The following is a 23,642-nucleotide window of genomic DNA, read 5'->3' as shown; positions in this document are numbered from 1 at the left end:
CGCTGCTTGGCAGAGCGCTGCTTGGCAGAGCGCTGCTTGGCAGAGCGCTGCTTGGCAGAGCGCTGCTTGGCAGAGCGGTGCTTGGCAGAGCGCTGCTTGGCAGAGCGCTGCTTGGCAGAGCGCTGCTTGGCAGAGCGCTGCTTGGCAGAGCGCTGCTTGGCAGAGCGCTGCTTGGCAGAGCGCTGCTTGGCAGAGCGCTGCTTGGCAGAGCGGTTTTTAGCAGAGCGCTGCTTGGCAGAGCGCTGCTTGGCAGAGCGGTGCTTGGCAGAGCTGTGCTTGGCAGAGCGGTGCTTGGCAGAGCGGTGCTTGGCAGAGCGCTGCTTGGCAGAGCGCTGCTTGGCAGAGCGCTGCTTGGCAGAGCGCTGCTTGGCAGAGCGCTGCTTGGCAGAGCGCTGCTTGGCAGAGCGCTGCTTGGCAGAGCGCTGCTTGGCAGAGCGCTGCTTGGCAGAGCGCTGCTTGGCAGAGCGCTGCTTGGCAGAGCTCTGCTTGGCAGAGCGCTGCTTGGCAGAGCGGTGCTTGGCAGAGCGGTGCTTGGCAGAGCGCTGCTTGGCAGAGCGCTGCTTGGCAGAGCGCTGCTTGGCAGAGCGGTTTTTAGCAGAGCGCTGCTTGGCAGAGCGGTGCTTGGCAGAGCTGTGCTTGGCAGAGCGGTGCTTGGCAGAGCGCTGCTTGGCAGAGCGCTGCTTGGCAGAGCGCTGCTTGGCAGAGCGCTGCTTGGCAGAGCGCTGCTTGGCAGAGCGCTGCTTGGCAGAGCGGTGCTTGGCAGAGCGCTGCTTGGCAGAGCGCTGCTTGGCAGAGCGCTGCTTGGCAGAGCGCTGCTTGGCAGAGCGCTGCTTGGCAGAGCGGTTTTTAGCAGAGTGGTGCTTGGCAGAGCGCTGCTTGGCAGAGTGGTGCTTGGCAGAGCGCTGCTTGGCAGAGCGCTGCTTGGCAGAGCGCTGCTTGGCAGAGCGCTGCTTGGCAGAGCGGTGCTTGGCAGAGCTGTGCTTGGCAGAGCGGTGCTTGGCAGAGCGGTGCTTGGCAGAGCGGTGCTTGGCAGAGCGCTGCTTGGCAGAGCGCTGCTTGGCAGAGCGCTGCTTGGCAGAGCTGTGCTTGGCAGAGCGGTGCTTGGCAGAGCGGTGCTTGGCAGAGCGGTGCTTGGCAGAGCGCTGCTTGGCAGAGTGGTGCTTGGCAGAGCGCTGCTTGGCAGAGCGCTGCTTGGCAGAGCGCTGCTTGGCAGAGCGCTGCTTGGCAGAGCGCTGCTTGGCAGAGCGCTGCTTGGCAGAGCGCTGCTTGGCAGAGCGCTGCTTGGCAGAGCGCTGCTTGGCAGAGCGGTGCTTGGCAGAGCGGTGCTTGGCAGAGCGGTGCTTGGCAGAGCGGTGCTTGGCAGAGCGCTGCTTGGCAGAGCGCTGCTTGGCAGAGCGGTTTTTAGCAGAGCGCTGCTTGGCAGAGCGCTGCTTGGCAGAGCGCTGCTTGGCAGAGCGGTGCTTGGCAGAGCTGTGCTTGGCAGAGCGGTGCTTGGCAGAGCGCTGCTTGGCAGAGCGCTGCTTGGCAGAGCGGTTTTTAGCAGAGTGGTGCTTGGCAGAGCGGTGCTTGGCAGAGCGGTGCTTGGCAGAGCGGTGCTTGGCAGAGCGGTGCTTGGCAGAGCGCTGCTTGGCAGAGCGCTGCTTGGCAGAGCGCTGCTTGGCAGAGCGCTGCTTGGCAGAGCGCTGCTTGGCAGAGCGGTGCTTGGCAGAGCGCTGCTTGGCAGAGCGCTGCTTGGCAGAGCGCTGCTTGGGAGAGCGGTGCTTGGCAGAGCGGTGCTTGGCAGACGATCAACACAACCCATAATCCTTAAATAGCCAACATAATCACATAACTCCTGACAGTTTTACGCCTAGCACAGAAAACGTGTATACAATTATAAAGTGAAAATATTACAAAATAAAAAACTCACAAAAGACTGGTTAGCGTGTCGGCCTCACAGTGTGGAGTTTGCATGTTCTCCCTGGGCCTGCATGGGTTTCCTCCCACATTCCAAAAACATGCGAGGCAGGCTGATTGGACACTCTAAATTGCCCCTAGGTATGGATGTGAGAGCGCATGGTTGTTCGTCTCCATGTGGCCTGCGATCGGCTGGCCACCGAATAAGGGTGTCCTCTGCCTCTGGCCCGTTAGTTAGCTGGGACAGTGTCCAGCACCCTCTGCGGCCATAATGGGGATAAGGCGGGTCAGAAAATGAGATGAGAGACAAAATAGCGGAGCTGTTGCGCAGTTCATGCAACTAACTTCAAGCGGAAATGACTAAAAGGCCTTTTCTCCCCGAATTGCTTTTTTTCCCTGTCATGACGGAAAGACTCGGCGAGACACGATGGTGCTAGACACGCTGATCCAATGTAGTTGTAAGGTAAGACGTCTTTCAACGTCATTAACAAACGTCATTTTCAGAAGAATTTCCGACAGCAAGTTTCCAGATGTACACCCACACACCCACATATCCATCCATAAATTATGCTTTATAAGGATCATTGAATAGATAAACTATGATTTATGGATGGGTGGATGTTTTATAGCTACCGTCACGACAGAAAAAAAGTGTTCCGGGAGCAACTGGAAACTCACTGGCGGAAATTATTCCGAAAATGCCGTTTGTAAATGACATGGAAAAGCTTCCTACCTTACGATCAATCAGCCACGTAGTTTTAGGGCACATCATGTAATAACAACGATTCATACATCAACTGTTTTTCGCAGGTCATTGAGTGGTGGTTCTTGGCTGATGACAAATCAAATAAAAGATTGAATTTACACACTTAGAGAAGTCGTAGAAATTCAAACCATAAAAAAATTCAACTCTCTACGTTGCACAGTTTGGACAAACATTGCGAGAGAATCTTAACATACACATCCAACCACCCACCCACCCACCCACACACACACACACACACACACACACACACACATATACATGCAGACACATCTATTCATAAATCATGCTTTATAAGGATTATAGATAAAAATAAACAATAGTAGTAATAAGGAAAATAAAGTTGTATACAGGTATGATTGGATTTGAGCCGCAAAATGGAAGTGGGGTAAGTTCAAGTATTTCAGAGGCAATTGAGTTTTTGAATGTTGTCATCTCGGTTTTTGTATGTGTATCAACACAAGCTCAGTGACTTCGTGTTCTTTCCTATTATCTTTTCATTTCAGAATTAAAAAGCTAATGAATGATGCCATGACAAACAATGAATTCCTTAAGAGATTGGAGCCGCAGCACACACGAGAGATGGTCGACTGTATGTATGAGAAGGTGTACACTAAAGGACAGCTTGTCATCCAAGAGAGTGAATCTGGAAATTACCTCTATATTTTAACAGGTTGGTTTGTTGATATGTATAACCAACATAGTATCCAAAGGGACCTGTTTGCCCCTAAAGAACATGACATGGGTCATTGTGAGAGCGAAGAGGTGACAGCTTGGCAATCAATGATAGCATTTTTATGAAAGTAAATTGAACACCAGACCTTAGCATGGATGACAAGCAGGTTTGGCAATGTGGTTATGTAATTGATGCTGGTGACTGGTAGGAGCGATAGTCGAAGCTATCCTTGAGAGAGCGAGAGAGTAGTGGTGCCAAGAATGGGCAGTTACAAAGCTGTGGTGGCAAACACTGGTAATTCATAAGTAGAAAGTAATGGGTTAAGCAAGGTATAAATACTAGAGGTTTTCTAAAATGTGTTACATGGTCGATACCACTACCATATTGTATAATCAGGTCCAGAAATATTTGGAGAACAGATTTCCAGAACAATTTTGCCTTGTTCTCACTGTGTTTGTATGTGACTGTGTACTTTTTGTCCCTTCCACTTCTGATTTGCCCAACTAAATGTTCTATCTTGTTTAACAGTTTTTTTACAATAATATCTCAATAAAAGAATTAGGCAAACAAAGTGTTAATTACATCAAGTTAATATTTGAAATCTTTTTAACAAGGACCAAATAAAATTTTACATATCACAATCCTCCAAAAAGACAAATATTTAGGCATATGTTATGCGTTTCAGACGGCTTGCTGGAAGTAATCCAAAATGGCAAACTGCTCAGTGAGATGCATCCTGGAACAGCATTCGGAGAATTGGCAATACTGTATAATTGCAAAAGAACAGCCACTGTGAAAGGTAAGCATCAACACTATATTTGCCTACTATTTTACTAAAATCTATGTTTTCTAGATTTATATTGTTAAAATACCTGCCTTTTTTCATTCATTTTCTCAACCGCTTATTCTCAGAAGAGTCACGTGGGGTGCTGGAGCCTATGCCAGCTGACTTCAGGCCGGACGGGGGGGAAGCCAGGACTCCAGAACTGAGAGGCTGATGCGCTAATCACTCACCTGCCGGGCCGCTTTATATACCTGCCTATATTTGTCAAATATTTTTTTTTTAGATTGGGCCCTGCTAAATGAAAGAATTTGTAGAATTTACTGGTACATGTTTTTAGAAGGACGGCTTGGTGGTGTGTGCTGTTAGCGCGTCGGCCTCACAGTGGGGGTCCTGGGTTCAAATCCACGTCGATCCACCTGTGTGGAGTTTGCATGTTCTCCCCGGGCCCCCATGAGTTTTGTCCGTGCACTCTGGTTTCCTCCCATATTCAAAAGACATGCATGGTAGGCTGATTGGGCATTCTAAATTGCCCCTAGGTATGAGTGTGAGTGTGAATAGTTATTAGTGTCCTTATGCCCTGCGATTTGCTCGCCACCAATTCAGGGTGTCCCCCGCCTCTGGCCCCAAAGTCAGCTGCGATAGGCTACAGCAATACCCCCCACCCTGCGTCCTAGTGAGGATAATGCTGTTCAGAAAATGAGATGTTTTTTGAAGTTAAATTGTACAACTCTATCACATTTATACAGCAAAGACCGAGTCTCACATATGGGTTTTGGATCGCCAGACTTTCCAAGCAATCATGATGCGCACCACAAAAGCCCGGAACGAGGAGTATTTCAACTTTTTGCGCAGGTAAAGAACACAATCTTATACATAAAATATTATATATTTTTGAGGTCGTAAAAGTACAACTTTGGGCCATTTTTTTCAGTACTTGGGAAACTTTCAGATCAAAACCACTCTTTTGTAAAAGCACCATGACGAGGACAATATTGCATACCTGTCAACCTCTGCCGATAACTGCTCTTATAAATGATTATGATTTCCCGTACAAACCCCCCAAAAAACTAGCAAACTGTTTGAAAGGATTTTTGGGGGTTTGTACGGTGTTTGTACGGGGAATCATAATCATTTATAAGGGCAGTTATCGGCAGAGGTTGACAGGTATGATATTGCACGTGCATCATTTTCCAGGTCATTCGTGTCGTTTTGCTAAAAATGAAAAAACTTCGATTTTGGACACTTCCAAATACAGCCATTTCTTATGGATTGGACACCATTTCCATGGTGAACTCCAGACAGACGAGGGTAAAGGTGGTGCTGGAAAATAATGGTGGCCACACAAAACACAAAATGTTGCCCTAGGCTTAGCGTTTTCGCGTGGGGTGTACTACTCGTATTTCTTCCCAACATTTCACACATTTGTTCTGGCGTTTTCAGTATTTATGAAGATACAATACATTTCTGTTATTATCCAAGCTCTACAGCGACTACTACAATACATTGTATTAGTGTTATTTCTTCAGTGTTGTCTCATGAATACATATCATTTAAGAATAGCAGAAATGAGAAGGTGATGCTCACATTTGGGGAGTGCTGGAGTCTATCACAGCAAACTAAGGCCACCAGGCGAGGGACACTCTGAACTTTTGCCTAGCCAATCACAGGAAACAAGGAGACAGACAACCATTCACGCCTAACTCATCTAGGGGATATGTTCAACCAGCCTACCGTGCACGGAAGGCTGGATGCATGCTTGGAATGTGGGACGAAACTGGAACACCCGGAGAAAACCCACCCAAGCACAGGGAGACCATGCAAACGCCACTGAGAGATGGCCCATTTGAGATCAAACACTTGACCCCAAATCTGTGAGGCTGACGCACTAACCACTCGGCCACTTTCCCAGTCACTCATGGGCAGACCGGAATGAAAATTCATAGCTATATTCTCTGGAGGCTATTTTCTTATATTTTTGATTAATTACATTAATTAATTGTGAACATCTTCTTTTTCTAGTGTGTCTCTACTAAGAGAACTGCCAGAAGAGAAGATTTCCAAGATTGTTGATTGCCTTGAAGTTGTAAGTCTTTTCAGTTACTCAACTGAAATACATTTCAATCAGAAGATATCATTGTGTCCCAAAGATTCCTATGTGAGACTAATATTTTTTCTCTTTGCAGGACTATTTTGAAAAGGGAGAGTACATTATTCGTGAGGGTGAAGATGGAGACACATTCTTTATTATCGCCAAAGGACAAGTAAGATTAGAATCATTTTTATTCTTTAATTATTGTTCCACGTCAGGGTCAGCCGTGGCCGGTCCACTTGCCGAAAGACATTTAGCCGACTGACATCTGGACGACAGCCAACTCACCGAAAAAACATCTGGTTGAACGTAGAATTAGCTGAACGACTATTTGGCCAACCGACTATCTAGCCGAAGAACATTTACCCGACGCGCTCGCTCCGCCCTCGGTCGTGTGTGTACAAGTTTTTTTAACCTCGGCCTGCGGGCCATATTACTGATCACACCATTCATTTAGAATAACAAGTTACAGATGACAACAAAGAAAATTTACAGTAGATACTGTAATTTACACCAGAATAGAACACATTGAGATTAATTTTTGAATTAAGGGTTTCAGCAAATCATTTTGAATATATATTTCCTAAAATATTGGGAAATTATTTAAAATTAAAATATATTTAACAGGTACATATTTCTGCGTATCTCAAACACAAAAAAGTTACTACAAGTTCAAATATGGTGCTGCTGCTTAATAAAAATATTCCTGAATACTCTTGTCATGGGAAGAGTAATATTTTGTATATTTATGATATTTATAATGTGCTAAAATCACGCGGAAAACAGCATTTAATGATTAAATACAGATACTGGAGCTCTTTGAAAGTTTAAACCGAGTCCAGGATAGTGATTTCCATGGTAAAAGACAGCCATGGACGTCAACGGCGAAAACCCCCAAAATGCACAAAAATGACTTTAAATCCAGCCAAAAACAGCTATAAATGAATAAATATGAATACCGCGGCATAAATAATAGTACTGGCGATTTTTAGAGACTATAACCGAGCCCAAGGTGCTTGATTTCCCGGTAAAAAAGGTGCACTTTTAACTATTATTATTATTATTATTATTATAGTATGAATCATACTAAAATCATACAAAATTTGAGACACATTCCCACATTTTCTAGAGGATGATTCCTGGACTTACTAAATTACAGACTTAAGGGCTTAGAGAACAATATGACAGTAGATACTGTAATTTACACCAGCATAGAAAACATTGAGATGAATCTGTATTTTAGTAAGTCCAGGAATCATACGCCAGAAAATTTTAGACACATTCCACGTGCAAAATGATCCACCAGAACCGAGTGGACCCACTTTTAATACACACCCGTATGCACTCTAGACTGGTTTTGAATCGGCAGAACACTTCTACCTGATGGACAAATAAATGTACTGCAATTGGGTCCGGTACAGGGTATACAAATATACAGAATATTCCTGATTATTCTTGTCATGGGATGAGTATTCAGGTATATTTTTAATTAAGCAGCAGCACCATATTTGAACTTGTAGTAGTTGTTTAATTGATAACTCTTTGGAGTTCGAGATACGCAGAAATATATACCTGTTAAATATATTTTAATTTTAAATAACTTCCCAATATTTTAGAAAATATATATTCAAAATGATTTGCTGAAAACCTTAATTCAAAAATTAATTTCAATGTGTTCTATTCTGGTTTAAATTACAGTATCTACTGTTATAACTCCTTTGTTGTTATCTGTAACCTGTTATTCTAAATGAATGTTGTGATCAGTAACGGGCCGTATATGGCCCGCGGGCCGAGGTTGAAAAACTTGTACACACACACGACCGGGGGCGGGGCGAGCCCGTCGGCTAAATGTTCTTCGGCTAGATAGTCGGTCAGCCAAATAGTCTGTCCGACTAATTCTACGTTTGCCCAGATGGTCTTTCGGTGAGTTGGCTGTCGGCCAGATGTCAGTCGGCTAAATGTCTTTCGGCAAGTAGACCGTGCGCCGGGTCAGCAGAAGTAATTTATGTTTTATTTTGGTGGGTTCCTTCCTGCAAGGCTCACCATGGCAGCCTTGTAGTTTAATAAGGGGGTAAGGAAGGCTATCGGAGTTGACTTCGGACACGAAGTGGGGAATGCCCTGAATAGTTGGCCAGCCAATCTCTGGACATGATAGACGGAAAACCATTCGTGCTCACACTCATACGTAGTGACAATTTATAGTATCCAAACAGACTCCCCTGCATGTTTTTGGAATGTGGGAGGAAACTGGAGTACCCAGAGAAAACCCACACAGACACGTTCAAAATCCACACGGGTGGACTGATCTGGATTTGCACCAAGGACCCCAGCACTGTGAGGTCGACGCGCAAACCACTAATCTCCTGGGCCGCCGTTGTGCGTTAACATGGTGTTCATTAACTAAAATTCACAACATGGATCATACAAGTTCTACTCAAAAGGGGGAGTCCTTCCCAATCACGCCCCTCCAGGTCTCACTGTCATTGCCCGCTTAAACATTATTGTCCCACACACACGGCCAATAAGTATCCCCACACCTGCTAGTTGCCTCTCACCATGGGCAACTCCAAAGTGGGAAAATGTCTCACCTCCTCGAAAGGAGTGATATCAGAGCCAAAGGTGTGCACTAGATGCCTGACAACATCTAGTTGTAACTTTTGAAACTGGTACACCATCTCGGGCTCCTTCCACATCCGATAAGGACCCCTCTTTTGGCTACCACCCAACTGCTTGCCCACCCAACCTTTTTCGGATCCCCCCGCAGGTGTTGAGCCAATGGAATGGCGAAACCGCATCGCCTCTGTGGGCTGTATCCAGCCGGGCCCCATGCGTGTACCAGGCGCTTATCATAATTTCGTTCATTGACAAAAGTCTTCTGAGCCATACTTGCTCTGGTTCCTCATCTATTTTTAATGTCACAGGAGCTATGTTTTCTGAGTCATTAGTGGAGACCAAACTCTGTCACATTCATTCATCACTAACCTATTTGCAAAATAAGTTAATAACCTTTTAGTGCTCAATACTTAGTTCGGAGTACAATTGCAAAATTTGAAGACAACAAATAGTTTTTCTTCACATCTAATGTTCCTCTAGTTGACAAACAATAATTTGGAAAATGTCCTTTCTGTTATTGGTAGGTGATTGTGACACAAACCACAGAAGGTTTTACTCAGCCTCAAGAAATCAAAACCCTTGGAGTTGGAGACTACTTTGGAGAGAAAGCTTTGATCAGGTATATAAAGGTATTTTTACGTTGATGGTTTATTAGATTTCACTTTTAGAGACATTTATCAAAATATATACTAATAATATACAGTGGTAGCTCAAGATACCATCTGAACTTAGTCTCGTAACTCAAACAAACGTCTCCCATAGAAATGAACTAAAAACAAATACATTTGTTCCAACCCTCTGAAAATAGGATATTGGATTGTAGAAACATTTTATTTGTTCTAATTTGTCATCTATTAACAAAGCAACAAATAACCAGTGGTTTAATAGCACTAAAATGTGTTTAATATTATTAAAATTAGACGGATTTTGTGGAGGGGAGAGAGACGGACAGAGAGAAGGGGTGGACTTTTTGCATGGCAACACGCTCGTAACATAACAAACAAATGTAAATGAACTTGGATTATGATGCAGATACACTAAAAATATATTTAACCTTACACAAAACTTAATTCGAATTTGTTTTTAAATTTTAATACCTTTCTTCTTCCGGGTTGGCTCTGTTTGCACCCAGCTCCACTCTGACTTTCAAATGCAGCTAAAAGGAACCTATTGAGGGTTGTTTGCTTTTGTATTCCCTTCAAAATATTCCCAAAATGATGCTCACAAATGTCCTCACAATAGGATAACGCACAACCACTTGCCAACAAGAAGTAGGAGATACGCCATTTGCACTGCTAACGGGGGGAAAAAACACTGAAGAAATGTGACACTCCACGGCCACAGAAACATTACACGAGGAAGTTGTGGCCACAGAGGTATTACACGAGGGAGTTGCGGCCGCAGTCATTACACGAGGGAGTTGCCCGGAGAGGACAGTGCCCATGTTGTTCTTATGAGCAGCCTCTCGCATCCGATGGGGAAATATCTTTTATTTTTACATTGACAAATTCATACAAAGTTCAAATATGGTGCTGCTGCTTAATAAAAATATTCCTGAATACAGTGTTCCCTCGCTACTTCGTGGTTCAGCTACCGCGTGGTTCAGCTACCGCGGGCTCAGAGCTTCGCAGATTTTTTTTGGAAAAAAAAATACAAATATTACATTGAAACAACATATTTTACAGTTTTTTTTGTTATAACATGAATTTCACTCTCTACCCATATTCTATATGGTGTACTGTATACAGGGGGTAAAACAATTTAAAAAAAAATTAAAAAAATAAAAAAATAAAAAATAAAATAAAAAATTCTTGGAATTAAATTCAAATTAAGCATTTTTGAAGGGGGATCCCTACTTCGCGGAAATTCACTTATCGCAGGTGGTCCCGGTCCCCATTAACCACGATAACCGAGGGAACACTGTATTCAGGAATATTTTGTATATTTATAATATTTATAATGTGCTAAAATCATGCGGAAAACGTCATTCAATAGGTTCCTTTTAGCTGCATTTGAAAGTCAGAGTGGAGCTGGGTGCAAACAGAGCACACCGGGAAGAAGAAAGGTGTTGAAAATTTAAAATAAATTCCAATCAAGTTTAGTGTAAGGTTAAATATATTTTTGAGTGGGTCTGCATTGTAATCCAAGTTCATTTACATTAGTTTGTTGTTATTTCCCCCATCAATTTCTTTGCACTGTGGAATCATTTCTTGCAGCCGTGAGAACAAATGAAGACAAAGTAGTAGTTGTTTAATTGATAAATCTTTGGAGTTCGAGATACGCAGAAATATATACCTGTTAAATATTTTTTAATTTTAAATAATTTCCCATTATTTTAGGGAATTTATATTTATTTATATATATATTTTATTCAAAGATTCATCTAAATGTTTTCTATGCTGGTGTAAATTTGCAGGAGTAGGATTCCTGGATTTAGAATTTCATCCCAGTAGCCGTGAAAAAATTCCCTTATTATTTTAAAGGAATGTTGTTATCTGTAACGGGCCGTATATGTACACACACACGACAGGGGGCTGGGCGAGCGCGTCGGCGCAACCTCCTTCGGCTGGCTATCCGGTCGGCTAACTATTCGTTCGGCTTACTCTACGTTCGGCCAGATACCCCCTCAGCAAGATGGCCCTTGCCCAGACGTCAGTCAGCTAAACGTCTTTAGGCAAATCGACCGAGTGCCATACAAACACACGCTGGTATGCATTTGAGCTAGGCAGCGGGAGCAAAACGGAGTACAGTTGTGCTATATTGAAATGCTTCAGGCAAAAAATTACTAATTTCGCTCTTTGATCAATCATCCACAAATCCACCAACGTTCTCATCTTCTGTATCCAAAATGAACAGAGGGCAAGTGGGCAAATTTGTCATCCAGCACCAGATTATTTTTCGTCATTGTCAGAGTCTATTGTGTGTAACGACATGGGAGCCGATGTGCAGTATCGAGAGGTCATTAAACCGAAATCCAACACACTTACAGTACATGCAGTATTTCCCACATGTCGCTTAGCCTGCTAGCAGAAATGTTAGCCCGAGCAACCACAATCCATTCCAAAATAGTGGCATTGCTCAACTGACATTAACACTCAGCTTTGCAAATTGTGGATTGCATTGACAGCACCGAACAGGATGCAATTTGGCTTTAGAAAACATCATTCTACTGAGACGGTGCTTTGCTTCTTTCTTGAAAACATCAAATCAAAGCTAGATACTGGTGGTATCATTGGTGCTGTTTTCATTCATCTCAGAAAATCATTTGACACCAACCATCAGATACTGCTGACCAACTTGTTCAGTTTTAATTTCTCTGCACATTACGCAAAATTGGATTGAATCATACATACGTATTAGGAAGATCACAGTGTGTTAGGATACAAAACACAACATCAATGCCACGAAATAATAGTCTTGGGAAACTGCAGGAGTCCAGCACCCCCGTGTCCCTAATGAGAGCAAAGCGGTTCAGAAAATGAGATAAGATGAGATGAGATGACACTGTGCTAATTAAGATTTACTGTGATGTCCTCCACAATATGCAGTGGTCTTCTTTTTCATTTCAAGATTCAAACTGTTTTACCAATATGTTGATACATTTTTCCAGTCAAGATCTTCGTTCAGCCAACATCATCTGCAATGAGAATGACACACATTGTCTAGTGGTTGACAGAAAGTGAGTACTTCAACTGCTAAACTGATAATTTACCTGATGATGATATGTGCTACGTGTAGTATTCACCACCTAAAAAAGAGGGATTGGGCTCAAGTTTCAATGTTTAGTGGTACAACTGTTTTTCTCTCCTCTCAACAATTTTAGATCTGGGGTAATTATTAGCAAAAGGTGTCTCTCCGCTGCTGCTGATCAGGTGATAGTACAGTTAAGGAGAATCTAGGCAAGGAAGATCTTTAAAACCTCCACTCCTACTGTGCGGTAACCTCAGTCTCAGTCTGCAGAAGGTCACCACCTTGTGGACTTCCTATGTGTGGCTCCAGCTTTTTATCTAGGTCTACAATGTCTTGTGTGTCTGTCTTGCTACTGCAACCAAGGAGATTTCCCGAATACGGGATGAAATAAAGTTCTAATCTAATCTATTGGCGAATGGAGTTAGAAAAATGTTTCCTTAGTAATATAAAGCTAATGTGAAGGGTATTTCATAAGTATGTAGCCTTAAAAATACTCTTCTTTGGACAAAAACTATAGAATAATCCATCAATTAAGAAATTTCTTTGTTAATCTAGTCAAGGCTTTCCACATGAAACAGGTCAAAGCTTCCTCAATATGTTACCACTAAGAAAAAATATGAGAAGCTGTATCAGATTAATAGTGGATGGAATGGTTTGAAGTGTTTCAGGTGGTTGATATACTGTATTTTGACACTCGTACCCATGGTGCAGATTTTTTAATTACATTTGTAACACGCTCTTCAGCAACTTTAACCAGATGGTTGGAACCTATGAAGAACTTCAGGCTTACCTGACAGAATATGTAGAGGAACTCTCAAGGAGTGATGAAAAACGGAATGCCCTGTGAGTACAAGAGGACTTATTGATGTGTAAAAGCAAACAACCTTTAGATTACAAAAATTGTGCAATAGAAAATAATTCTAGCCCGCAATTCAGGTCATTCAGTACATGCAGGGAAATAGTCCCTTACAACCTGTTGTATTGTTTTCTTTAGGCCACTTTCATCCCAGATTGATTCTGCAGAAGCCCAAGAGCTCAGAAGGTCAAAGGAGAGGATTGTGAAAATACCACATAATCAACCTTTCCAGCAGTTAGAGGTGATAGTGACTCTTGGCATTGGAGGATTTGGACGAGTGGAGCTGGTAAACTATATTTTAATGAAATCCCACATATATTTACTTGCATCATTTTGTGAAAAAAAAGAGGTTTTCTAACACTTTACTCCAGAGTTTTGTGAGGTAATGAAAGGGGATGTGGCATTGTCTGATATTTGTGGCAAGAGAAAATTAATCAATCTTCCTTAATGTGAAACTCAGAAGCAATTTGAAATTGTATCTTTTTCTTATTTGGTTCATTACATTAAAACCTGAAGGTGAATACATTTACTTCAAATTGGATATAAAAGTTTAATTCAGATTCATTCATCTTCCATACTGATCATCCTCAAAAAAGTTGCGTTGGTTGCTGTAGCCTAACGCAGCTGTTCTCGGGCGAAAGGCATACTACAACTTAGACTGGTAACCAGTCAGGGGCACATAGAGAGACAAACGAACATCCACACTACCAATCATACCAACACCAGCGGGAATCAAGCCCGCGCCTGCCTGCACCAAAGTCAAGCGAGTTAACCGCTACAGTAACACCTCGATTAGCGCGGTTAAAAGTAGACCAGACATGGCCGCGATAAACGAAAAACCGAGAAGTAGTGTCGCCCACCCTTACTTAAAATATATATATATATATATGTATATATATATATATATATATATATATATATATATATATATATATATATATATATATATATATATATATATATATATATATATATATATATATATATATATATATATATATATATATATATATATATATATATATATATATATATATATATATATATATATATATATATATATATATATATATATATACATATACATATACATATACCGATACATATATGTGTTTTTTTACTTCAGTGGAGTTCTAGTAGCAAGCGCAGGACAGTGGAGTGACTTCCGCTTGTGTGTCTTGGCCTGGATTTTCACATATTTATGAATTTACAAAAAAACATTTAATTAACAAAAAAAAAATCCCCCAGAAAAAAAAAGTGATGTATTGAAGCCACAATAACCGAGGGATTACTGAACACAACAAGGCAGACAGATTCAGATTGTAAAATATAAATTTCTTATAATTTTTGATTTTTTTTCGCAAAATTTACGATTTGTGTGACAAAATTCTGGCAAAAGCAATCGGTCACAAGACAATGATCATTTCCTCGGCCAATCAAGCACATGACAATGGCCCTTTCGTTTACTAGAGTCAGTTACAAGGTTCATCTTTGGAACATGCTGGAGTACCTGAGATGCCAAATATAATCCATAGAGAATAAATGATACAGAAGATGAATGAATGCATTCAGACTAGTCTTGTGTGCATGTGCTTGTGTGTGTGTTTTTGCAGTAAATCATATCCTGCTTGTTGGTGATGTGTCACGACAATTTCCAAAGCTGAGAGCTCATTTGGAGTGTCTATATAATGAAATGCCTAATCTGGTTTATCGATATTAATTGAATTTTGTGATTATGGCAGCCATTCAAGACTTTTGAGCAAATTTAGGAAGTAGGTAATCATATTTTGCACGTGTCATGGATTGTTAATATTGTCTGTCTTCTTTTCTATTATTTTGGGAGGAAATAATAATTTTCTTTTATCCTTATTACTGTATCTCAGGTGAAGTTAAAGGATGAAGACACTACATTTGCTCTGAAATGTATTAAGAAGAAGCATGTTGTGGAGACCAGACAACAAGAACACATTTACTCGGAGAAGAACATCCTTCAGCAAACCAATTCGGCGTTTATCATCAGGTGAACGCATTTCACTATTGAGTTTATGAAAATCCAGAACTTTGACAAAATCAAGGAAGAGATTTTTTAAATTACCACAAGGGAATCATTTTTTTTTGCCAGGCCACTCTACTTTTAGCCTCTGCTTTAAGTTGATCAGTGTGTGACCAATAAATAAATATTTCTGGACGGAGTGTATAGACGGACGGGGAGACATTCAAGGCAGAAAATGTGGGTGCTCTACAAAATAGTTTCTCTGTGGAGTTGCCAAGGAGTGTGCTGCAGAATGCTGCTCTCTGGGATCCCACCACTGTTTGAAAATTTATCGTGACAATGACTTTAAGGAACAAAAAACCTTTTGCACAAGTTTAGTGCACAGTTTGTATAAGTTCACCCAAACACTGAGTTCAATGCCACACAGATTTTTTTTTACAGATTTTAAGTCTCTTAGATTACTACAAACTAATTGTGATTCTTTCTTTTGGTCAAATCTAGGTTATTCAGAACATTTCGTGACAAGAAATATGTTTACATGTTGTTAGAGGTGTGTCTTGGAGGAGAGTTGTGGACTGTGCTGCGTGACATGTAAGTTTATATATTATATATTCTTTTATCAAAACACGGTATCTAAAAGCCTGTTTGATTAAGTTAAATGGCATTCAGTTGCACCATATCTAACCAAAAAATGGTACTTGGAGTTCATGAATTTATCAGTTAGAATCATGAACTGCTGCCAATTTGATGGTGATGTTTATGGTGGAAAGTCCCAGAAATAGTTCGAAGAGCCAGCTCCGGGCAGATGCCATCGGCCTTGTCCGAAAATAGAGCACATTGGCCATTTAAGTCCGGGCAGTGGGCTGATGTCATTGCACTTATCTGAAAACAGAGATCCCTGGATGGCTAATTGACGGTTGGACGGCGCAAAGGAACGAATTGGAAGGCTAATTTCCAGGCTGGTCAGCCGGCGATCTGGCAGTGAGCCAGGTCTGGCCGCAACCCGGCCCCCGGCCCAAGCAGGCACCGACACGTTTTTTGAACGAGGATGCTTTCCCGGATATTGTTATTCAAAAATGAATTGAAAGTGGGCAGGTTCACAGAGATTGCACGATGCTTTTCATGTTTGGGGATGCTGCTGGCTTCATGTTACAGCCAGCCCTAATCAACGAGTTTGACTGTCATGCTTTAAAAATCAAGAAAAAAGCAGAAGAAAAACAAGAAGAAAACAATGGTGTTATTATAGGTACTTTTGTTAGCCAACATGTTTCTATCCCACGCTTAGTCAGGCGTGTACACATACATATACAGTCATACCTCGACATACGAGTACCCCGACATATGAGCAATTTGAGATACGAGTACAAAAAATTGCAAATATTTATCTTGAGATACGAGACAAATTTTTATATACAAGCATACAGCGGACGTGAGAGGCTGCTCATGAGAACATCATGGGCACTGTCTTTCTGGTCGCAACTCCCTCGTGAAATGTCTCTGGTCGCAACGCCCTCGTGAAATGTCTCTGCTGTCGCAACTGCCTCGTGTAATGTCATTGCTTCAAACTTTGAGCCATATTGAACGTTTCTTGTCGATTTCTCAAAGTACTAAGCCCACATTTCATTGATATTGCCATCATTGTTTGGGGGAAAATGTAACTTTCACTTCGCTCCTCCAGACCGTCCAGTCATCAATTACCGTATTTTGACGATTATAAGATGCACCGCATTATAAAGCGCACCCACAATGAATGAGACATTTTGTTTTTTATCCAAATATAAGGTGCACCGCATTGTAAGATGCACCACTCCACATTACACTGGTCTACCGCACCACGTTATACGGGTCAACGGTAGAGGCTGGGGTTACGTTTTGCATCCACTAGATGGTGCTGCGCAAAGGGAATTTCAACAAAACAATCAGATCGGTCAGCCAAACTTTATTAATAGATTACAAATCAGCTTTCTGACAACTCCATTCACTCCCAACATGAATAAACAAGTTTTTTTTCTCCGAGGATAAAGTATTAGTATTTTCATTCAGCATGGGCATAATAACTCATGTTGAACAGGTGGGCGAATGCGGCATCCAACAGGCACGTCACCGTCTCACCAAAGTCGTCATTAATCAAGTCAGTAATTTCTGCTTTCAACATCCCGGCGAACCACACTGTGGAGAAGAAGGGGACCAGCACAATAGGCTTTTACAGTCGTTCTCGGTTGCCATGCTAATTGAAAGAAGCTACCACCTATGGTGATTTTTAAGCAAAAGACGCTGCCAAAAGAAAAGTTTTCAGCCGGCGTCATTGTGAAGGCAAACCCAAAGGCCTGGATAGAAAAGGAAAAAAATGAGAGAATGGCTACGTGAGGTGTATGTCAAGCGACCGGGTGGCTTTTTTCACGGCTCGCTGTCACTTTTCATTTTCCGACTCCATGCGTGCTCATCTCATCAGCGAGGAAAAACCAAGTCACAAAAATGAACGCAGATTTTGCCGTCATTCCCGGAGGCTTGACTAAAGAACTCCAACCGCTGGACATGGGCATCAACCGGGCTTTCAAAGCAAAGTTGAGAGCGGCATGAGAATAGTGGATGATACCTGGCGAACACAACTTTACGAAGGGTAGCTGGCAGCGCCGGGCTAGTTATGCTACGATTTGCAAATGGATTGTGGCCGCCTGGACAAACGTGTCTGCGTGCACGGTTATTCGAGCTTTTGCCAAAGCCGGCATCATTTCTGTGGAGCCACATGGCAATGACAGTGACTCTGACAACAAAGAGAGGGAACCTGGCGTTTTTGAGGACTCATTGGACAATTGTTCAATTTGGACACAGAAAATGAGGACTTTGATGGATTTGTGGGTGATGATGACGTGAGTACATTGTAAAATGGCTAAATAAAGTACAGTGTACCCTCACTTATCGCGGTTAATGGGGACCGGGAACACCCGCGATAAGTGCATTTCCGCGAAGTAGGGATTCCCCTTCCAAAATGCTTAATTTGAATTTAATTCCATTGTTTATTTTTATTTTTTTACCCCCTGTTTACAGTACACCATGTAGAATACGGGTAGAGATAGTAAAATTAATGTTATTACAAAAAAACTGTAAAATATGTTGTTTCAATGTAATATTTGTATTTTTTTTTCCAAAAAAAATCCGCAAAGCTCTGAGTCCGCGATCGCTGAACCACGAAGTAGCGGGGGAACACTGTACAACCAAACTCAGTTTTGCTTCTGATAGGTTGACCAATAGGCATTCCCAAATGCACTCACAAATAAAACAAACATCTGACTCATAACAGCTTGCAAGAGAGAATCGATCCTAACGCGCCTTCGGACAAGATCATTCTTTCGAATTGACGCCTCTCTTGCTTATTTATTACATAAGATTTACAACATGCCTCTCAGTTCTGAAAACAATTGAAGGTCCGCCAGATCTTCCCAAGGGAGCCTTCTGGACAACACGGTCAGAAGTACAAAACATTTGAAAGTCCTTCGGATCTTCCCAAGGGAGCGTTGTGAACCACACTTTCAGAAGACAATGTTTCTCGATGTTTCTCAAAACAATTTTGAGATCTCCAGCTGGAGAGAGGAGCGACCTTCCTGTTGTTTATCATGGTTGAATATGCCTTTAAATGCAATGCACCATTGTTACGGCTGTAAGCCTGTACACACACTATGTAGTAGGGTGTGTTGTTCCTTTTCATCTGCAGGTACATGGAGCTGTGGCCCCACTCCTGTGACAAAGCCCTGCCCAAGTCAACAAAGCTGTGACTACTTCACCATCATCCCTCCTCCAAACAAGATTCACTTCCTGTCCTTATTTAAACCCTTTTATTTGTCAGTTCACTCTTGATTCTTGACTATGACTCTCTTAACTACCTGTGATTGTAAATGCCAAGGCAGTGGAGTCCTTGCTTTCTTTAGAAAGCACATTGTTAAGTGTTAAGTAAAGTTTGATTGCCCCAGCTTCACCTGATATTGTGAGTATGTTACTCCTTGTTATATTGAGTATGTATGTTGACAAAGTTAATGACTTTGGGTGGCATAGGGGGACTTGAGATAAGTTAAGACACCCTGGGGAATACATATAATTTGTTGCATTTATACATGTAGTTTATTCCCCTGTCTAGACTTTGATTACATCAGTTCTGACAGTGGCACTCTTCGGCCTTATTTCCTGTATTTTTGTGGGTGTTCATTTGAACACGTGTTTGGGAGGGTGTTTTTTTTTAACGTTTTTATTTGAGGATGGCACTTTAGTATGTTTTGCTTCCCCTTCTTTTATCCTGTAGTCCAGGTTTTCGTGGACTTTGTTGTTAATAAATTATCTTTGAAGGCAACTTGCAGTGTGTCTGACTCATCATTGAGTGAATACCTCTGCTGTGGTAGTTGCGACTCCCTGGTATATCTTACCATCAGGGGGAGTCGTAACAACCATATAGTCCTGAAAATAATCTATATAGTTCGCACACACACAATCCCTTCTGTGCAATAACTTCGGGGTGTGCAATATCTTAGATTGTGCAAGATTTTAGAATTTACCCCAACCGGATGTGACTCTTTATAATTTATATTACTTATTTATGTTATTTTACTAGGAAAATGCACTTTGTTGAGTAGCACCACCAATTTCGTCACATGCAGCTGTGTATGATAACATAAAGGGTTTTGATTTTTTTGTATTTTGAATTATTTGATACTTTTGTGGAACAGCACTGCCGTCGAGTGATTTGCGCATTGGCCTCACAGTTTTGGAGTTGGGGGTTATATCTCAGGTGGGTCCGCCCTCTTGGGTCTGAGATTGCATGATCTCTGGGTTCTCTGGTTTCCTCCCACATCCCAAAAACGTGCATGGTAAGCTGGTTGAACACTCTAAATTGCCCCTATGTATGAGTGTGAGCGTGAATGGTTGTCTGTCTCTATGTGCCCTGCGATAGGGCTGGCGACAAAGTTGGTGTCCTCTGCTTTGTAGAGAAATATCCCCGAGGATGGGCAATTGAGAAAATGAATGATACTTTGGTCTTTTTTTTTCTCACTAGGAACTGTTTTGATGACCCAACTGCAAGATTTTGCATAAGTTGTGTCTTGGAAGCCTTCGAATACCTCCACACTATGGGTATTATCTATCGGGACCTCAAACCCGAAAACCTTCTTCTTGATGCCAAAGGTTATATCAAAATGGTAGGTTTTGGGTTAAAATATATATATTTTTTCCCAATAAATTACATGTTCTTTGTCATTGTTTTTCCCCAGGCAGACTTTGGATTTGCAAAAAAGATTGGTCTTGGAAAGAAGACCTGGACATTCTGTGGAACACCAGAGTATGTGGCTCCAGAGGTCATCATGAACAAAGGGCATGACTTTGGTGCTGACTGCTGGTCTTTGGGAATCCTCATATTTGAACTTCTAACTGGCAAGTAAGCCAGTATAAATTGTTTTGTCATCTGCTTTTGTTATAGTTTTGTTTGTTCGTGATTTTAATGAAATGGGTAGGGTAGGGACTTTGATAAAATAATTTTGATCTCTTAATCTGAAGGGTGTAGATTTAGTCCCCCACAGTTCTTTGAGTCATATTCTGAAGTCTCAGTTGCTCCATTTGGTGAGTGTGTTTTAAAGTTTGGGTTATGTTTTATAACTCCATTATGGGTTAACAGAAAAGGTGACCAAATCTGCTGGGTCAAAAATATACATACAGCAACACGAATTAGCAATTTTGGTTACTTAGAAAGTTGTGTCAGTGAAATGTGCTTCATAGCATGGCCTCTTAACTTTTTGTGAGTGATTATGAGTTACTACAGCTGGTGACTTCACTGAGGCCGTTTAAACAGGGCTCATTGGATGCAAACACCCACAACGCTACAGTGGGAAAGTCAAAGGAGCTCAGCGTGGATCTGAAAAAACGAATCCAGAGACACAGAGAGAGATACGTCATCACTTTCCCCAACTATGATCGGCTAGTGATAGAGTAGGGGGCCAAAGAAACTAACACTGTATCTGGAGCGAGCTGCACAAGCAAATATATTGTGTTGATTTAGAGGCATTTTCAAGACGGACTATGAAAGAAATACGACAGGACAGGCTCGACTTTTAGCATTTGCTTCGATAGCGGTATAAAAGAAGGAATAAAGAAAGAAGGATGGATATTGTGTACAGTTAAACAGGATTTTTGGTGAGTAAAATATGGCTACTTTCCTAAATAATATTGCCCCTTGTGGGCAAAGTTCTGATATCTGAAAAGCTCCAGTGTTTGTATTTAAGATCCAGTGTTTGTATTTAATCACTAAATGCTGCTAGGACATGCATTTTACCCCATTTTAGTGCAATTTCTGCAATTTCACCATTGAGGTCCATCGCTTTCTTTTCCAGGGGAAATCACCCTGGCCCGGTTGTAATGTCTGAAAAGCTCCAGTATTTGTATTTAATCAATAAATGCTGCTAGGAAGTGGATTTTACTCCATTTAAGTGCATTTTGCCGTTTCGCGTATGGACGTATATGGGCGTATCGACATTCATCGCTGTCATTTTCTGGGGGAAATGATACTCCGGTTCTGATGTCTAAAAGCTCCAGTATTTGTATTTAATCCATAGATGCTGTTTTTGGTTGGATTTTACCCAACTTTTGGGAAATGTTTGCCGGTACGCCATTGGGAAGAATGATAGGTCTGAAAAAATACTTAAGGAGCAGGTTAAGAAAAAGTGAGATCAATTTAATGGGAAATCGGTTTATTACCGGACTGCTGAAATGGCGAGAGCTCAAACAGCAGCCTGAACCACTCACAGTCTGTTGTTCTTGCAACTCTCACGGGATGACCAGTGAGTGATTCTTAAATACAGGGAAAATTAACAGTTGTCACCAGAACTTTGGACAGACACGTTTCAGTCATTTGCAGGGCAAAAAGAAATTTATCAGTGATGGAGAGAGATGGAGATAGATGGAGAGAGATGGAGATGGATGGAGATGGATGGAGATGGATGGAGATGGATGGAGATGGATGGAGATGGATGGAGATGGATGGAGATGGATGGAGATGGATGGAGATGGATGGAGATGGGTGGAGATGGGTGGAGATGGGTGGAGATGGGTGGAGATGGGTGGAGATGGGTGGAGATGGGTGGAGATGGGTGGAGATGGGTGGAGATGGATGGAGATGGATGGAGATGGATGGAGATGGATGGAGATGGATGGAGATGGATGGAGATGGATGGAGATGGATGGAGATGGATGGAGATGGATGGAGATGGATGGAGATGGATGGAGATGGATGGAGATGGATGGAGATGGATGGAGATGGATGGAGATGGATGGAGATGGGTGGAGATGGATGGAGATGGATGGAGATGGATGGAGATGGATGGAGATGGATGGAGATGGATGGAGATGGATGGAGATGGATGGAGATGGATGGAGATGGATGGAGATGGATGGAGATGGATGGAGATGGATGGAGATGGATGGAGATGGATGGAGATGGATGGAGATGGATGGAGATGGATGGAGATGGATGGAGATGGATGGAGATGGATGGAGATGGATGGAGATGGATGGAGATGGATGGAGATGGATGGAGATGGATGGAGATGGATGGAGATGGATGGAGATGGATGGAGATGGATGGAGATGGATGGAGATGGATGGAGATGGATGGAGATGGATGGAGATGGATGGAGATGGATGGAGATGGATGGAGATGGATGGAGATGGATGGAGATGGATGGAGATGGATGGAGATGGATGGAGATGGATGGAGATGGATGGAGATGGATGGAGATGGATGGAGATGGATGGAGATGGAAAGTCTATTCCTGTCCTGTAGTATTTCTGGCATACGTTTTTGATGTGATTTAGTGCTGAAAATGTTCGTTCCCGATTGTAATAGGCTTGCTTGGTTTGGAGTTGTGCGAACTTTATTAATGATGTCCAACTTTTTTTTCTTGAAAAGTCTGTCTTGAAACTGGCTTTAAATCTATACAGCAATATATTTGCTTGGGCAGCTCGCTCCGGATGCAGTTTGGTAGATCTGACTAGTCCACTGTATCACTAGCCGATCATAGTTGGTGAAAGCGATGACGTATCCCTACACCAGCGAGAAGGTATTGTGGTGTTGCCAACTCGAAATCTGATTGGTTAAAGCAAGTCTTATCAACGATTGTTTAATGCAGCAGAGGCTGCAGAACTCATTGTGAAGGACTTGAGGCAAATTTCTGACTGGCAACAAATAATGGTTGAAATGTGATTGGTTAAATTGCTTCAATATGAAAACACACATCTGGAAGCAGTGC

At 42.1% G+C, this 23,642-nt stretch overlaps 1 protein-coding gene across 9 annotated transcripts in view; it reads left to right on the top strand.

Annotated features, from left to right (window-relative positions):
• Positions 1-23,642, top strand: part of prkg2l (protein kinase cGMP-dependent 2, like) — a 46,404-nt gene that overhangs the window by 7,274 nt on the left and 15,488 nt on the right. For 7 of the 9 annotated variants that reach the window (XR_013328035.1, XR_013328036.1, XM_077729492.1 and 4 more), the window contains 13 exons: positions 3,166-3,332; positions 4,021-4,134; positions 4,866-4,971; positions 6,139-6,202; positions 6,303-6,380; positions 9,346-9,440; positions 12,432-12,500; positions 13,256-13,354; positions 13,506-13,653; positions 15,251-15,387; positions 15,862-15,951; positions 20,402-20,543; positions 20,616-20,779. Coding sequence is in view for 5 of the 9 variants with exons in the window: in XM_077729492.1 (XP_077585618.1) it covers positions 3,166-3,332; positions 4,021-4,134; positions 4,866-4,971; positions 6,139-6,202; positions 6,303-6,380; positions 9,346-9,440; positions 12,432-12,500; positions 13,256-13,354; positions 13,506-13,653; positions 15,251-15,387; positions 15,862-15,951; positions 20,402-20,543; positions 20,616-20,779 (1,473 nt within the window). In the remaining 4 variants the exon portion in view is untranslated. The remainder of the gene's footprint in view (positions 1-3,165; positions 3,333-4,020; positions 4,135-4,865; positions 4,972-6,138; positions 6,203-6,302; positions 6,381-9,345; positions 9,441-12,431; positions 12,501-13,255; positions 13,355-13,505; positions 13,654-15,250; positions 15,388-15,861; positions 15,952-20,401; positions 20,544-20,615; positions 20,780-23,642) is intronic. The other 2 variants (XR_013328038.1, XR_013328037.1) reach the window with 1 other exon arrangement.

Source organism: Stigmatopora nigra, chromosome 12, assembly GCF_051989575.1.
Source record: "Stigmatopora nigra isolate UIUO_SnigA chromosome 12, RoL_Snig_1.1, whole genome shotgun sequence".
NCBI lineage: Eukaryota > Metazoa > Chordata > Actinopteri > Syngnathiformes > Syngnathidae > Stigmatopora > Stigmatopora nigra.
This window is presented reverse-complemented; position numbering and strand designations above follow the sequence as displayed.